Below are 18,744 nucleotides of genomic sequence, written 5' to 3'. Positions count from 1 at the left end.
TTAGCCACACTAACAAAGAGAGAGAGAAAACTCAACTACTAAAATTCATGATGAAATAGTAAATATCATGACACATACTACTTATATACAGTAGTAGAAGATAATTAGAAACTATTTTGAAAATTTATACTCAAATAAAATAGAAAATACCGAAGACATTGATAAATTTCTAGAGACATGATCTACCCGAACTGATGCGGAGGACATACACAATTAAAACAGATCAACTTTAAGAAATAGAAGACATCATCAAAAGCCTACCAACCAAGAAAAGCCCAGGACCAGACAGATTCTCAGCTGAGTTCTACAAGATCTTCAAAGAAGAATTAACACCAATACTCCTCAAATTATTCCATGAAATAGAAAAGGAGGAAATCCTTCCAAACTCATTCCATGAGGCTAGTATCACCTTGATACCAAAACCAAAGACACATCAAGGAAAGAAGACTTCAGACCAATATCCCTGATGAACATAAATGCAGATATTCTCAAATTCTGGCAAATTATATACATAAATATATTAAAAAGATAGTGCACCATGATCAAGTGGGGTTCATCCCTTGGATGCAAGGTTGATTCAACATACAGAAATCAATAAACATAATACATCACATCAATAGACTTAAAGACAAGAAACATGATTATCTCAGTAGATGCAGAAAAAGCATTTAACAAAAATACAGCACCTCTTCATGTTCAAAACACTAGAAAAACTAGGGATGGTAGGAACATACCTCAACATTGTAAAGGCTATCCATGCTAAGCCCACAGCCAACATTATTCTAAATGGAGAAAAATTGAAAGTATTCCCTCTAAAAAGTGGAACAGGACAGGGATGCCCTCTTTCACCAATTTTATTCAACATTGTCCTTGAAACTCTAGCCAGAGCAATCAGACAGACAAAGAAATGAAAGGGGTAGGAATAGGAAAAGAAGAACTCAAACTATCACTATTTGCCAATGACATGATTCTATACTTAGAAGACCCAAAAAATTCCATCAGACTACTTCTAGAACTCATAAATTAATTCAGCAAAGTGGCAGAATATAAAACCAACACTCATAAATCAAATGCATTTCTATACATAAGCAACAAATTCACTGCAAGATAAATTAGGAAAACTACCCCATTCACAATAGCTTCAACAAAAATAAAAAACTTGGGAATCAATCTAACAAAAGAGGTGAAAGTCCTCTACAATGAAAACCACAGAACACTAAAGAAAGAAATTGAAGAAGACCTTAGAAGACAGAAAGATCTCCCAAGTTCTTGGATAGGCAGAATTAATATTGTCAAAATGGCTATACTGCCAAAAGTGCTATACAGATTCAATACAATTCCTATTACAATCCCAATGACATTCTTCATAGAACTGGAAAAAGCAATCATGAAATTTATTTGGAAAAATAAGAGACCCAGAATAGCCAAGGTGATCCTTAGCAAGAAGAGTGAAGCAAGAGCCACCACAATACCAGACCTTAAACTATACTACAGATCAATAGTAATAAAAATGGCAAGGTATTAGCACCAAAATAGACATGTAGACCAATGGTACAAAATAGAAGACACAGAAACAAAACCCACATAAATATGGTTATCTCATACTAGAAAAAGGTGGCAAAAATATACATTGGAGAAAAGGTAGCATCTTTAACAAATGGTGCTGGGAAAACAGGAAATCTATATGTAACAAAGTGAAATTAAACCTCTATCTCTCAACTTGCACAAAAATCAACTCAAAGTAGATCAAAGACTTAGGCATTAGATCCTGAGCCTACTAGAAGAAAAAGTAGGTCCAAATCTTCATTATGTCAGCTTAGGACCTAATTTCCTTAACAAGACTCCTAAAGTACAATAAATAAAATTAAGAATCAATAAATGAGATGGATTCAAACTAAAAAACTTCTTCTCAACAAAGGAAACAATCAACAATTTGAAAAGCGCACCTACGGAATGGGAGAAAATCTTTACCACTTGCACCTCAGATAGAGCACTAATCTCCAGGATATATAAAGAACTCAAAAAACTTAACACCAAAAAAACAAATAAACCAATCAATAAATGGGCTAACAGGAACTGAACAGACACTTCACAGAAGAAATGCAGTCAATCAACAAACATAGGAAAAAATGTTCATTATCTCTTGCAATTAGAGAAATGCAAATCAGAACTACTCTAAGATTTTATCTCACTCCAGTCAGAATGGCAATCATCAAGAATACAAGCAATAAAAAGTGTTGGTGAGCATGTGGGGGAAAAGGTACACTCATTGATGGAACTGCAGATTGGAGCAACCTCTTTGGAAAGCAGTGTGGAGATTCCTCAGAAACCTTGGAATGGAGCTACCAGCTATCCCACTGCTCAGTTTATACCCAAAGGATTTAAAATCAGCGTACTATAGGATACAGCCACATCAATGTTTCTAGCATCTCAATTCACAAAAACAAAACTATGGAACCAACCTAGATGCCCTTCAACAGACGAATGGATAAAGAAAATATAGAACATATACACAATGGAATATTACTCAACCTTAAAGAAGAATGAAATTATGACATTTGCGGGTAAATGAATGGAACTGGAGAATATCATGCTAAGTGAACTCAACCAATTCCAAAAAACCAAGGGCTGAATGTTTTCTCTGAGAAGCAGAAGCTGATCCATAGCGGTGGGTGTGTAGAGAAGAATGAAGGAACTTTGGATTTTTATGCAGAAGGGAGTAATGGGATGGGTGGGGTAGTAGGGATGGGAAGGACACTAGATTGAGACAGACATTATTACCTATATACATGTATAAAAAAATTTTTTAAATAAAAAAATTCTTATAACTCAATGATAAAGATAGTAGGGTAAAGGGAAAAAAATCAGCAAAGGATTTAAGTAGATATTTCTCTGAAGAAGATATACAAATGGCCAATAAGTATATAAAAAGATGCTGAACAATATAATTTCCCATTAGGGAAATACAAATCAAAACTATAAATGAGATGTCATACCCAAAAGACTGGCTATACTAAAATTTTTTTTATAATACTCTTTTTTTTTTTAAATTTATCTTTTAATTTTTTACAGACTGCATTTTGATTCATTGTACACAAATGGGATATATCATTTCATTTCTATGGTTGTACATGATGTAGATTCATGCCATTCACTAAAATTTTTAGTGGAAAAGAAAAGTTGGCAAGGATGTAGAGAAATTAGAACCCTCATACATGCAAAAGTGTTCTTAGTACACAGCCTTATGGAAAACAATTTGGGAAAAACATTAAACACAGAGTCACCTCTGTGACTCACACACAGTCATTCACTCCTAGGTATATACCCAGGAGAATCAAAGACATATATCCACAGAAAAATGTGTACACAAATGTTTGTAGCAGTGTTATCCATATTAGCTAGTAAGTGGCAACAACAAAAACATCCACCTAATGAAAACAAATGGAATGTAGTATGCTATGACCTTCATAAGTGAACCCTAAAGATGGAGGACGGGGGATAGGGGATTAAGAAAGACATACAAACATTTACAAAGAGAAAGCTGGGACCAGATGGGACACTGACCTCTGATGGAGGAACAGTGACCCAGAGCTAGTACAGCGCGTTGCTCATATAGGTTTTATCATCAAAAGGTTATTTTTGGGAAAGTTTCTACAAAGCAGGCAGGCTTGAAGACCATAGCACTTGCAAGATAGTGTGGTTTTCTTGTTATGCTCAGAACTCTGTCCCTGGCAGCTGGTGTCTGAGCCCAGGGTCAAGACTGATATAATTCCATGACTTTGCATAGAACTTCCTCAGGATATCACCATAGCTCCTGGGAAATCTTGGCCTGCACCTTGGCACAGAAAGTTCCCAGAGCAAAGCACAGCCACAGCTCCAAGGCAGTCAAAGACCATGGTCCAAGCCACTGCTCTCCACAGTAGTATATACCCACAATGAATATTATTCAACCATAAAAGACTGAATGAAGTACTGATGCATGCTACCACATGGATAAGCCTTGATAAACATTATACTAAGTGAAAGAAGCAGTCATAGTAGTTCATACACAGTATGATTCCATTTATATAAAATGTCCAGAATAGGAAAATTTATAGAGACAGAAAGAAGATTAGTGGTTGCCATGAACCAGGAGAAAGAGGGAAGGAGGAATTGAAAGCACCCAGAAACCACTCCGGATGCGGGAACTCACGCAAGAGATTTTATTAAGTAGACAGGCAGAGTGTCTGCCTGCAGGGTGAGAGAGACAGAGAGAGAGAGAGAGAGAGAGAGAGAGAGAGAGAGAGAGAGAGAGAGAGAGAGAGAGAGAGAGAAGAGAGAGAGAAAGAGCAAAAGTGCACACAAGAGCGAGAGTGAGGGAGAAAGAGAGAATGGTGGTGGAGCTGTTCTTAAGTAGTGGAATTTCACAGGCTAATAATAACAGACCAATGACTGATGAGAATGTTCGCAGGCTGATGATCTGGGTTGTAAAATGGTGTGTGTGGAGCGGGGAGCAGAATACTGGCAGCAGCTGATGCCAATAGGAGTGACTGGTAATGGGAACAGGTTTTCTTGGGATGATGAAAATGTCCTATAACCAGATAGTGGTGATAGTTGTACAGCTTTGTGAACATCTTAAAACTCATTGATCTGGTGTGCTTTATAGGGTGAATTTTACAGTATGTAAATTATATCTGAAAATTAATAAATTATTGATCTAATAAATGAATGGTGCATATACCTGGGAATGGAATCCCTGGGTCGTATGGTAACTCTAACTTCTAGAGGGATGTGAAATTGTTTTCCAAAGTGACAGTACCATTTTACATTCCTACGGGTGATGTATAAGGGCTCCAATTTCCCCATATCCAAAGGCCCATTTTTAAGAGATCCTAGCAGACAAGTCTGCAACAAAGTACATAGTAAACAAATGTAAAATGCTGAGGTTTTCACTGTCTTAGGAGCATATATGTGCTTGTTTCCAGGTTCCAGAGAAAATCCATTGATGGAAGCTTTGGCTCCAATGATGGTAAGAAAAAAAATCCCTGGTTTTAATTCAAAATGTTGTTGAATAGTGTGGTAACATCCCTTTTGTGCTTCTTTTGACTCTCAACCTTTTGCAATTTACAAACCCTCCCTTGATTCCTATCCCACATAATCTAATCTTCAGTCTTTCTGCAGAAGCAGAGCCAGTGAGAATTGATTTTATACCTGATAATTATTGAGATATGGAGCTCACACTAAGATCCTTTACTTGGAGGGTCACTTGTATTCACAGACCTTCTGTCACTCCTTCATCTTTTAAAAACATTTCTTCTTTTCCTGGAAATAATTGTTCATATTCATCTTATCCCAAAACTAATTGGGGAACAACAGTAAGAATTTATTGTCAACTCTAATACAGAGTTTACTTTTCCCAGGTTGAGGTAGAAGCTTTTTTTTTTTTATTTAACTAGGTTTCTGGAAAACCAAAATGTTTGAGCTTAGTCAAGTATAATAAAGAATATAATAGTTGGGGATAATCCAGAGTTATTAAATATGGACCCATCATTATCTGCCCTTTCTTCCAATCTAAGAATTTGAACAAAGGAATTCAGTTGCCTGATCATTTTATCAAAACTTTAAAAAGTTTAAAAGTGTTCATTTTTGAAAAGCCTAAATCAGGATAAGCAACTCAGTGCTTATAAGCTATTTGGCACAGAGTGAGAATCTGAAAAAGAGATGATGAAGCAGGAACCTGATTTTTAAGTCACAGGTAGCAGATGTTTTGCTGTTTTTGCCCCACTTAATGGGTCCACAAAAATCTTAGAAAGACACAAACTCAACCTGCACCAGCAGGATCATTTCTCCCTCTGCTGAAAGTCTTGCTTTTTTTTACCTTCATCTTCCTTAAAGTCATCATATCTATTTTTCCAGCCACCCAGGCAGTTTGTTTTAATGAACAACTGCCAATATAAAAGACTGCAAAAGAAGACCTACCTGCTTTCATAGTTTTAAATGCCAAGTGCTGCTTTCCCTTTTATTTACAGAAATTTTCAGTGAATTTGTCTTCCTCTGGCTCTCATCTTTTTTCTTATAACGCTCACAGGTTTTAGTATTATTTTAAGGCCTAATCAAACTTAGGACTAAATCCATTTGGTTGAATTCCATGGGGAATGGGATGTTATTTTTTATTGTACAAGTGCTGTTGTTTTTTTCATTGTGATAATAATTATAGGAATTCCATGCTCAGAAGGGTTTCTTGAACAATAAAGCATAAACAGACAGTGTTGATACTTGAGCCAGATCATTGGTCAAGATCAGGAAGACTCTACAAACTAGCTAAGAGGTAAAGGCACCCTGCAGATGACAAGCAGAAACAAATGAGTGACCAAAAATAATAAAGCTACATCATTCATATTTATGAGACTGCAAGTAGCAACAACTGCAACCACAACAAAATAACACCTCAAACACACTAAAACAATAAGAGGTTCCTTTGCCTGGAAGGAGAGCAGAGCCATGGACTTCAGGATTGGAATCCAGTGGCTTTGGTCCACTTCCCTATCATTTCCTGGACTCTGTTTTGCTCCCAGGACTTGTGAGAAGATGTGTCTAGGCTCCACCCCTATCTGCCAATTACGGAGGGAGGGCATTTTTCCCAAGTCCCTCCCCAGCATCTTCTCATGTTTCATTGGCCTATAGGGAAACATATTGTCAAACTAGTCACTACAAGGAGTAGGTCTACCTATGTGCCATGCAGACTCACTTGTAGAGTGAGAATCTGAAAAAGAGATGATGAAGCAGGAACCTGATTTTTAAGTCACAGGTAGCAGATGTTTTGCTCTGTTTTTGCCCACTTAATGGGTCCACAAAAATCTTAGAAAGACACAAACTCAACCTGCACCAGCAGGATCATTTCTCCCTCTGCTATTAGATCCTCTTTCTCTAAGACTAGGGTTTCTCAAAATCAACATTATTGACATGGTGGGCCAGATAAGTCTTTGTCACTGGGGGCTCTTCTGTACACTGTAAGATGTTTAACAGCAACCTTCAGCTCTCCCTGCTAGATTCCAGAATACACTTCCTCCTTATGACAAATGAAAATGTCTCCAGACACTACCAAATGTCCTCTTGAGACAAAAGTGACCCTGCTTCTCCCTGCCTGAGAATTTCTGACCTAAACACATCAGCTGCCAGGCACAGGTGAAGATACCTGGATGAAATGCCAGCTTAAGGCATAGAGAACACAAATATTCAAAGAGAAAAAGGAGCCTTTGTAATGTAGAGAAGCTTTGGGAAAACTGGCACCACCTCCACTGTCCCATGACTGCTCATGAGCCAAGACCTAGTTGTTTACAGCAAGAGCAGGAAAAGACAAGCTATGCCTGAGGGAAGAGCCATTGAGTGACTAGGACAGCTTGAGAAGTTAGCCAGGAGGTAGAGTCAGAGGCAAGTCAGGAGGATCAGAAAGCTAATGTGAGACAGGGGAGGGACCTTTGGAGAAGCACAAGGAAACAGAAATATCTTTCTCTCCCAAGGCCAGGATCAATGTGACTATAGGGCACCGAAACTCTATGCAGCTCAGAGCTGCAGGAAATGCCCTGAGGGCTGGCGGCCAGAGAAAATGCTGGGAGCAGCTTCTGAAAGAGGAATGGGATGGTGTCACACAGAGATTCAAGAGATTCAAGTGGCCCACAACTCTATGGGGCTAAACATCAAGGGAACTTTAGTATACTGCTTCCACCATAGGTTTGATTGAGGTGAAGGAAATGAAGCCAGTTCCTATAAGTTGCCAAGTTGGTCGTGGTTCTGTCTTGTTAGGTAATGATGGAAGGGCTGCATTAAAAAAATCTGCTGGATACTCTGAATTTGTTTTTCTTTGACATGCACACAGTTGTTTAAGTTATATTTGAAAAATATCATTGTTGGTTCCAACTCTACTAAAAAAGCAAATGGATTTCTTTCATATTTCATGGAATGAAGAAGATAAGACTCTGAGCCGGGTGAGGTGGAAACAGTGCTGGTATAAAGCTGTTCTAGAGATGTGGAAGGGGCTTTTTCATCATGGTAGGAATGGCTGGACACTGGATTCTCGAATCATCACTTAATACTAAAGGCAGGGCTCTGTGTCAATTTGAGGGCCACTGGGGAAGGCTCTGTGCTTTAAAACATTTCCTTCACTGGTTCTATCAGTGGAGAAACCTCACATTTCAAATCCTTATAGAAATTCAATTGCCAACCAAGAAGAGAGATATTGAAGCCTCCCTTGCAGGCCTCCTTATGGTTGAGCCATGAACCATAGGGGCAGCATTAGTGGAGGTTACTCAAGTGAGAGAGGTGACAAGCCTGACAAGATAGTAGATTTAAGAACCCGTGGTCAACTGTTAGTACATTTTCTGTCTGGTGAGCAAGCTGTGTCATTAACATAGACCAAACATGTTTATGTCTTTCCACAATGAATAATAACAAATTATGTCACTTGTGGCAGTTCTTCAAATATTCGTGGTCACCTGATAGTCATAAATCAGGCAAACACACATCCTTTCATTCCAATCTTAATTTCTAATATTTATAACACTCAAGTCACCCATCATACTTCACAAAATGATATATAAATAGGTCGCAGAAGAGTAAGAAAGGTTCAAGCAGTCACAGGGTTATAGGATGCTGAGCCAAGAGCACAAGCAGAGAGAGATATGAATGCAAGTCAAAGAGTCACTACAGGTGGTTAGGTAAGATTATGAACCAAAAACCTCGTGCAGAGCTGTCAAAACACAGGAACTTATTCCAGGCCAAGGTCTGGACGGACAGCAGTTTCACAGGGTCAGATGGAGATGTCAGCTTGAGTGGGCCATGCATGATCATCACGGGCAGTAGAAATGGCCTTTTGCTACAGCCCAAAGACAGAGATTCGGAGGTCCACCACTGTGGTGATTTTCCTGAGCAAGGCTTATGATGAATGACAAGGTGATGGGATCAGGATGCTGCCATGTCCACTCTTGAGGGGGCTTCTCCTTCTGTGGGTCTCAAGTGAGGGGGTTGCATCATTTGGTGATCTGGTATGTTTGATAAGTTGTAGGCCTGGTTTTTCAAATATGAATTTGATATGCCCATGCATTCATGGGCTTCTATTTAATTCAATGAGTTCAAAGGTGGTCATTTTTATAGACACAATTAATTTATTCATCAGCACTGAAATTCAAAATGGAGTAACTCAAGTTTAGGCACAGCCTGAAAATTGTTGTTCTACACATCATGGAGTAACTCAGAGCAGAGCAGAGCCTGCTGTTCACACTGTCACTAGAATGGAATATCTGAGCCTAACAATTGTAAAGAAAAGAGGTTATTTAACTCACAGTTTTAGAGGCTGAAAGTACAAGATCAGGCAGCCCCATGTGTCCAGCCTCTGGTGAGGGCCCCCTTGGCTGCACCACAGCTTGACAGAGAAAGTGGATAGTCCATGTGCAAAAAGACTCACATGGCAACAGAGGAAGCTAAAGAGATTCAAGGGCCAGGCTTGCCCTTTTATTATAACTTAGTCTCTCAGGAACTAACTGGGCTCCTATAAGAACTACATTAATCCCTTCCAAGGTAGTGCCCCCCGACCTAATTACGGTGCACAAGGGCCTACCTCTCAAAGTTCTACCACCTTTCAACATCGCCACACTGGGGACCAAACTTCTAGCACATAAACCTTGAGGAATACACTCAAACCATATTCAAACCATGGCACAGATCAAACCATGTCTTGGGAAGAGTCATTATTTTATAAACCACCTAGCAAAGAGCAGGATCTGATGGGCATAAGACAAAGAGCATGTCAAATTTGGAAAACTCAAGGAACAAAGACCATCATCAACCTGTCTAGCAATGGGTCTCAAATTCTAGTCCTGATTTCTCTACTCTTTTTTGAAATTTCTTTGACTTTTTTTCCTCCAAGGAAATTTTACTTTTACATTCCTCTTTAAAGATTAATAGTTCTCTTCATGTCCTCTTCAACTTTTGAAACAAAACATGAGACTAGTTGGGGTAGGTAGCCTATTGGCATAAAGATAACATTTCCTGGTGGCTAGTTCACATCATTTCTGCCTCTCTGCAGCTTCCAATCCCCAGGGTCTTCACAGACAGAAAGAGGCAGCACAACTGTAAATAGGAAGTCCCTGAAAGACCCAAACATGCTCAATCTGAAATGAACTTTTTTTTCTATTCACATAGGGCATTTAGGATAAAAAGTAAACAGATGGCAAGAAGCTCAAGCTCAGAGAAAAACATACCCAAACAAGTGTCTTCATTAAGATGTGATCATTCACAATCTTACATCTGCTATCCCCAGCCAGAACATCTTGATCTGTCCTGTAAACTGTTATCTTGTGTTTAATTCTGCTTTTTAAATGCTATGCTATTTAAAATATACATATGACCATAATCGTTCTTTCAAGTTTAGAAAGAAATGCTTTGATTTTTTGCATTCTTTAAAAGTCTTAGATATAATCAAAATTAACAGAATTCTGTTACTCCACCTTGGCTGATCTCATATTTAAAATTGTCCATAGATAAGCCCAAAGAGTCACACATTTTTATGCCTGGCAGTTGTATTGCATATGACAATCTTGGTGCTCCTGCCCATCACAGAAGCCATGATGTTGTGGTTGCCTCCAAGTGAACAGGGCCAGCAACTAAACTAAAACCAGAGCATGCTCATTTAGGAGCCAGTGCAGATCACAGACATCAGTGGTCCATCCAAGTCTGCAGAGACCTACGTAGTTGTCACCTAACAAAACTGGCAATCCTTATCTGTTCTCTTGCTTTGATTTTAGTTTTTGGTTTTTGTTTTCCTTTTGATTACACATCACAGAACACAGGTTCCCAGGAACATTTTAACTTCCTGTCACAGCAGAACTTGGACATTTTCCTGTGACACTTCTACTTGCCCCACATCCCACTAACACTGAAATGCTGACAGTGCCAGGTCTTAGGGTTCCCATGTCATTCTTTATGTACTACTTACACACATAATAACTTTCCAAAATTACATTTTAAACAGAGGACATAAGTTAATGGTTAAAAATAGGGAGCTTAAACTTTAAAAGATATTAAAAATACTGAGGGAAATGTAAAAGACTAAACATCATCTAGGCATGAAACCATAACAGGGGTTATCTTAAGACTCTGGCAATGAACTGAACAGAAGAAAGGAACACTGGGCTCTGCCCTGCAGGGGATCATTGGCAGGCAGCAGCAGCCAATCAACAACAGCAAAAGTTGTTCTTAGTTTTTAAAAATAAAAGTTTATTAAAGTGGAGATGCAAATGAACCACAACCTCCTTAAAAGATTTTCTCAGGTACTACATGAAAGTAACATGTTTGTTGCCAATTATTCATAGTTTGAAGGAAAACATTTGTACTTTTTCAATTGAGACTCTAAGTTTGGGGATACATATACACTATGATATATAAAGGATACTATATTCACCTTTTAAAAGGAGATACTACCATTTAAGACATGATTCTGTGGATGAAACTGAAGGATATTCTGCTCAATGATATAAACCAGACACAAAGGAAAACACTGTACGATCTTACTTATATGTAAAATCTAAGACAAACAACATACTGAATATATAGAAACAGTGAGTAGACTTGCAGTTATGTAGGAAAAATGAGTCTAGAGATCTAATGTACAGGAGGATTCTGGTTAATAGTATTGTATTCTATACTGAAATTTTTTCTAAGCGGGTGGCTTTTAGGTGCTCTTAAAATGAAAAAAGATGTAACTATGCAAAGTGATAGATATGTTAATTTGCTTACCTATAGTAGTCATTTCATTATGCATATGTCTATCAAAATATGTTATACATCTTAAACATATACAATAAAAAATGAACGTCAAAAAAAGAAGGTAAGTTTTAACACTTTAGCACTCATCACCCTCTATCTGAGTGACTGGGAAAACTACTTGTTCCTTCTGTACCTCCATTTTATCATCTTTAAAATGATGATAATAAGAGTATCCACCTCTTTGGGTTGTTGAAAAGTCAAAGAACTAAATTCTTGGAGAGAACTTAAAAGAGTGTCTTGTGGGCTGTGGTTGTGGCTCAGTGGTAGAGCGCTTGCCTGGCATGTGTGAGGTGCTGGGTTTGATTCTCAGCACCACATATAAATAAATTAAGATCCAAAAAAATTTTAAAAAAAGGTGTCTAGTACAGTAAGTTTCCAACAAATAGCAGTGAGTAGAAGTAGCAGCAACAGTAGTAGCAATAAAAGCATTAGGAGCTGGAGCAGTGCTAGGGATTGGTAATGGTGGTGGTACTTCTTGTAGTCAATAGGAGTAGTAGCAGAAGCACAACAAAGCTCTGTGCTACAACTATGACCAACTCTGCCCTTTGTCAAAGAAAGGAAGCCAAATTGCACAGAATATCTTCACCTAACATTTACTGTGCTCAAGAGATTTGATTCCTCATACTTAAGAGCCTGAAGGTAACCTGTTTGTTTGTTTGTTTGCCTCAAACTTGGATGAAAAGCATTGATGGTATTGATGCTGTGTTGCATATTCATGGGTTAGCCCAAGGAAGGTCCAGAACTTCATTTCTCTAAATACAAATATAATAAGCTTACTAACAACACCAGGGAGCATGCATTCCAAAGGTCAAAGTCTACATTCTGAGGACCTTGGAAACAATCTCACCTGCCGAGAACACTGCATTAGCCAAAAGCCTTGCAGTCCAGCCAGTTCTTAGCTAAGATACCAAAAGGAGAAAGGAAAACAGTTCTCCAAGTCCATTAGATTTGTTTCTCGTCACCTAGCTAAAAGTTTGGAACCTTAACATTTAATTATTTGTGTGTGTGTGTGTGGAGGAAACAAAAGGGCACACGAGGAATTTTAAAAAATCAAGCCTACAAAATGGGTATGTGAATATTTTTACCATCAACCAATGGAAATGAAATTTGAAAGTTGGGTGAAGAAAGTTGACTGACAACTAGGAAATATTTGAGGTTTTTTGTTCTCCTACATGTGTTGTGTATTGTACCTTTCATGGAAGTTATAACAAATTAAATTTTTCGTGAAGACACTGAAATTACAGTAAGGATATTTTAAAATATCCTCTGCTAAGTTTCTTCACTTAAATGTATTTCCCTGAAGTAATATAAGAGGCTGACCAGTGGACTGGGGGTTCTTCTCAGTAGCAGAGCATTTGTATAGCATGTGCAAGGCCCTGGGTTTAATCTCCAACACTGGAGAAAGAAAGAGAGACAGACAGAGGCAGACTGGCCAGTTAACTCACAGACTCCTTTATCTGTCATGTGACACCAGCAATTTCACCTCTCAGAAAGGAATTTGTTGAAATCCCCATTAGCCTGACATTATCCAGATCCCTGCCAGAGTTCAGAAGGCAGCGTAGAAATGTTCTAAAATTCCATAGGTGATGTGGCTCTTGCAAATATTGTGGCACTAAGAGAAACTGCCCGGACGCCCGCTAGTTCATAGATTCCGCCCTCTTGGTTCAGTTTGGTTTAATTCTCAGAAATGGATAAACTTAAAGAGATAGCTTCTTGTCTAGTAAGAAATCTGGGAGATATTTTTCTCCATGCATATGGTGGAGTGGCTCCAGGGTAACCCCTAGATTCTCAGAGCAATGAGTTCACTCTTCCTGATACCAGGAATCTGTATTTCACTGGAAATAATCGAGGAGCATTATCCGAGTCTATTTTTTGTTTCTTTCACTGTCAACAACCAGTTGGCAAAACAAATACAACTATTTTGCCTCCAGTGTATCCCTCAAAGTAACTGGTCTTCCTCTACACCCTGAGTTCATGTCATCAACACTTACTGCTGCAGTGAGTGCAGTAACTTTCATCTTACCTGGACTTCCTGCCTATAGTTAGGGAACTACTAAGTGGTATAACAATAAACCTCCAAACTTCTGTGACTTAATAATACTAGTTTATCTCTGGTGTTTCTGTTCAGTGATAACTTTCCTCCCAGTGATTCCAGACCTAGGATCCTTTATTCTGTGATTCTGAAATACTGTTAGGCAGGAGTCAATTTTTTATTTTCTGTAATGAGTCAAATAATAAATATGTTAGGCTTTATGGGCCATATGGTCTGAGTTGCACCTACTCAACCAGCCATTATAGCACAAGAGCAACCATATTTGTACCCAAACAAGGGTAGCTGTGTTTCCATAGAACTTTTAGCATTGAATACTGAAATTTGAATTTCATATAATTTTAATCTGCCATGAAATATTATTCTTAGTATGCCCTAAGAACTACAGTTTGGTGACTCTCAGAGTAAAAAGAAAATCAAATTTAAAATATTGTGACCTGATGATTCGAGCTATTTAGAATTGCATTGTTTTGTTTTAACAGCTAGACATAAAATGTTTGTCTCTTTGGTTTTTTTCTCAGGCTCTGGAAACATGGCGGTGTCACATCCCATTGCTGCCAGCACACCTGAAGGGAGCAATTATGGGGCAATAGGTACTTCCTATGATGAGCCTATTGGTGGAACTGTTTCCTGATCCTGCACAGATTAGCATACAAATGGCATTCCAGCCACTAAGAACTGTGATGGTGGGCAAGTCAATCATCCTATGAAATAGTTTTCTATTTGTTAGAGGAATCAGTTGGATAATCTGGAAGGTTCCTTCTAGCTTTAACTTTCTGCAGTTCTCTTGTTCTGTTTCTTGGCTATGCTAGACACACTTGAACAGAATTCCCTGCAATGGTTGCCATCAACTACTAAGGCCCATTGGAGACTTTTACATACCCAGCCGGAGTTTAGGGCCTGAAAGATGTCACAATGAGCCTGACCTCAATTGATCGGTCCTTTCATTCTCAGGTTTCAGTGGAGTAAGGGCGGTTGGAAGACTGAGGCAGTGTTGCAGATGTACATGGCTATAGCCTGACAGTCCTCTATTTTGGCAGCTTCACAACTGAGCCTGCTCAGTGCCACCCAGTCATTCCTATGGCAAGCCCAGCACCCATTAAGCTGCCTTGAAGGAACAGAATCACTGTCCTTGCCTTGGGAGGGTAGGAGTGCACTGAGCAGCCACCCCCACCCCTTCCATGACACTTGCAGGCCTGTGAAAGGTGTTCCTTAAAATGTCCATGTCCAGGGACTGGGAGTCCCGTATTCCTGCCCTGTTCTGTAACTTTGAGCATGTGGGCTCAGTGTAGGCTGTTTATTTTTAGTTCTGTAAGAACAGGATTTTTTTTTTAAGCCATCTGAACAGAAGAAATAAAACGGAAGGTAGGCTTTACTCATGTGCTCAAGCTGCACAAATCCCATCTGCTCTGGGAAACATTCATGGGAACAGAAGAATCCTTCTGCCTGAGAATGTTGTTCTCATTATATAATCATAGATATGGCATGTGGGGATTTCTGTGTATAAATACTTTATCTGTGAGAAATGTATAGCTGCTGGATATGCGCGTGCTTACACATCTATGTGATAGATGCTACACATAACTATATGTATGTGTATGTTTACATGTTTGTGTTCATATTTTAAAATATGAAACATGAAATAAAAGCACAGTGTTATTTTTGTGTTCAAATTGTTAACAGAGCAGATGCCTTTATATTCTAAAACATATTCAGCCCTGGAGATAGACAAGTTAAAGATAAAAATAGGAGAAGAGAAAGCTAAAGGTCCATTAAGAGGGTATGATGGAAAGAGCATGTCTCATGGGTAATGAGTGAGTTTTGACCAACATGGTACTTTCTAGAATGAGTCAGAACTCTGCTTGTTGCAGAGAAATGGACTTCATAGGTGTTCTTGACTTTTAAAGACTAATGAGTTTTCTGTTTCAGATGAGTCGAGCTCCAGTCCTGGAAGGCAGATGTCCCCCTCTGATGGTGGGCAGCCATGCCATTCAGACACAGACAGCTCCGTGGAAGAGAGTGACTTTGACACTATGCCAGATATTGAGAGTGACAAAAACATCATCCGGACCAAGGTACTTCTTCTGTCTGGCTACGCTTTTTGAGAGGGCAGAAATTTCAGCTATAGAATAAACTTCACCAGTGCCTCAATTTCCTTTATTTTTTTCCTTCAAGGAAAATCAAATTTTCTAGTTCATGAACACTTTTTTTGGCAGGGGGGAAAATAAGAAATTAAAGATAGAGCATTAAATGCTCTCAGGACCTGAAGTGTCTGACTGTGGACAAAAAGGGATGAAGGGATTCAACCAGATAGAAGGAAAGATTATTTGGAGGGGTGGACCTGCAACAGCTCCCGGTTTCTGCACATATCATCTTTTAGGAGTAAAGTTTATTATTTCTTTCTGCCCTATATTTATCATGTTGTACCAGCAAAAGATATGAACATAATTGCAGTTTCAACCTTACGTAATTCAACAACCACATGGTGTACAACTCTGAAAGTTGGGAAATAATTACTCGACATTTAAGAAGACTTTGAGCCTTCTAAGAGGAATCCCATATCTGCCAGTCCTTAATATTTCAAGAAGAATATGATGATTTTTATTGAAGTACCCTTGGAAAGCAAAATTAAAAGAAAAGTCTTGTTGAATAATTTAAATTCCTAGTGAGGGATTAAATTGAAATGTGTCAGTCTCTTTATTTTATGCAAGAAAATCCAGGTACATTTTTGTGTTCTCCTTTTATTTGGTGTCCCAGATGTTCCTTTATGTGTCAGATCTGTCCAGGAAGGACCGGAGAATTGTCAGCAAAAAATATAAAATTTATTTTTGGTAAGTGGATGATCAATTGAACCTTGGTTCCCTAAATAAAATCAAACTACTTAAATTTAAGTTCTTTGTAAAAACCGCAGCCACTTATGTCACAAGGAGTTACTATTTAATGAGCCGCAGGTATAGGCAATGATGCCATCAGCTAATGATAAATAGATGTGTGGTGGTCACACTCATGGATGCAGCCTTCCACCCAGCCAAAAGGCTGAGCTACCAGGCAAGGGCTCCTCCTCCCCTGAGAAAGGCCCAGGTCCTCTTGTGAAGCAGCCCTTCCCAATCTTTTCTGCTGAAGAATGTCCTTTTCCTTGACCACAGATATAGCAGGAAAACAGGGACAATGGGGCCACACAGAATTTCACAGTGGGACTATCATTATAGAACTAAGAGTTATTTAAGAGAGCTACATCCTCTGCTTGCAGTCCCTCACCTATTACTTGCACTCTGATCACTTATAATCTAATGGCATCTGTTTTCAGCCTTTTCACTGCTATGATGAAAAGACCTGACAAGAACAATTTTAGAGAGGAAAAGTTTATTTGAGGCTTACAGTTGTAGAGGTCTCAGTTCAGAGACAGTCAACTCTACTCCTCTGTGCCTGAGGTGAGGCAGAACATCATGGCAGAAGAGTGTGGTGGAGGAAAGTGGCCCAGGACATGACCACCAGGAAGCAGACACAGACAGAACTCAGCTCACAAAATATATACCCCAAAGGCATTCCCTCAATCACCCCCTCCTTCAGCCACACCCTACTTGCTTACAGTCACCATCAAGCAAATCCCTATCAGAGAAATAATGCACCAATTACCTTAAAGCTCTCATAACCCAATTATTTTACCTCTAAATTTTCTTGCACATGAGTTTTTGGGGGATGCCTCACATCTAAACCATAAGGGCATCCTAAAAAGTTAGGCTTTCGTTAATAATGCAGTTAAACCAGAAGCAGATTTTATACTATTTTACAAATGATTGTACAAAGAGGAAAGAGAAAAATCTAATATTTGTTGGGTTCCAATCATCAGCCTTTAAATACATCATTTCAGTTAATATTTTCTCAAACTAAGAATAACCTTACCTCCCCTTTAGTCAAGATATTGTGTATCAAATGCAAAAGAAGGGAAGAGGAAAACTATAGAGAAACAGGAGCCACATCATCAGCTTCTAGTTGTTTTTGCAAGTTATAGAGTTTTTAAAAAACTGAGCAAAGATTCTATTCTTATTTTGGAAATGTCTGTCTGTGGTTCTGTCTGCTTAGGAACATCATTACTATTGCTGTGTTTTATGCACTGCCTGTGATCCAGTTGGTCATCACCTACCAGACAGTAAGTGCTGCCCCCAGCCCCAGAATCCCAGCTTCCATCCTGCAAGGAAAGCCTTCACTGTGACCTACAGAGAAAGGTGTAATTTAGAATCAGTTCAAAAATTAATTTTCCATTTGGGTTCCAATTGGACTGCTTCATTGCTTGATCTTTACCTGGCCTTTCAATCTCTTTCCCAATTGTTTGATCACAAAGGAACCTGGGACCTCTTATATTGTTTTGTCTACCAGCCTGAAATTATTACCTTGCAGTCATTCAGTAATATTTACCAATTGCATCTGTTATTTTCCAGTCTGAGCTCTCTGATCATCATGGAATAAGGAGTAGAGTAAATAAAGTTTCAGACCAAAACAAAGAAATCTGAGGTCTATTTTAGCCTGTGCCTTCTCATTGAGGTTAATAGGTTTTATAAAATGAAAAACAGCTTCATGAAGCTAGAAAAAAATATTAAAACAAAAAAGAAAATATAAAATACAAACAAAAAATTAAAATCAAATAAAGATAATCTCATAACAGCTTGAGAATTCCCACTTGTCCTTCACAGAACCTGAGGGTCTAGGTCACTTACGTATGGGAATTTCATTTGGGGTCCAGGTAACTTTAAGTGTAAATTCTCCAGAATTTATGACACATGAGAAGTCACCTTTAGAACAACACAAGGTTGAAGACATTTCTGATGCAGTGGCTTTCAAACTTTGCTGTGCATTAAAATCAGCTAGGTCACTTTTAAAAATCCCACACCCAGAAG

The 18,744-nt window shown here is 38.6% G+C and overlaps 1 protein-coding gene across 5 annotated transcripts in view; it reads left to right on the top strand.

Annotated features, from left to right (window-relative positions):
* Positions 1-18,744, top strand: part of Sidt1 (SID1 transmembrane family member 1) — a 96,152-nt gene that overhangs the window by 56,973 nt on the left and 20,435 nt on the right. For all 5 annotated transcript variants that reach the window (XM_047563789.1, XM_047563792.1, XM_047563791.1 and 2 more), the window contains exons 10-14: positions 4,965-5,008; positions 14,371-14,442; positions 15,779-15,924; positions 16,607-16,680; positions 17,933-17,999. In XM_047563789.1, the coding sequence (XP_047419745.1) occupies positions 4,965-5,008; positions 14,371-14,442; positions 15,779-15,924; positions 16,607-16,680; positions 17,933-17,999 (403 nt within the window). The remainder of the gene's footprint in view (positions 1-4,964; positions 5,009-14,370; positions 14,443-15,778; positions 15,925-16,606; positions 16,681-17,932; positions 18,000-18,744) is intronic.

Source organism: Sciurus carolinensis, chromosome 9, assembly GCF_902686445.1.
Source record: "Sciurus carolinensis chromosome 9, mSciCar1.2, whole genome shotgun sequence".
Classification (NCBI taxonomy): Eukaryota; Metazoa; Chordata; class Mammalia; order Rodentia; family Sciuridae; genus Sciurus; species Sciurus carolinensis.
The sequence above is the reverse complement of the archived record's forward strand: the minus strand, read 5'-3'. Positions and strand labels throughout refer to the sequence as shown.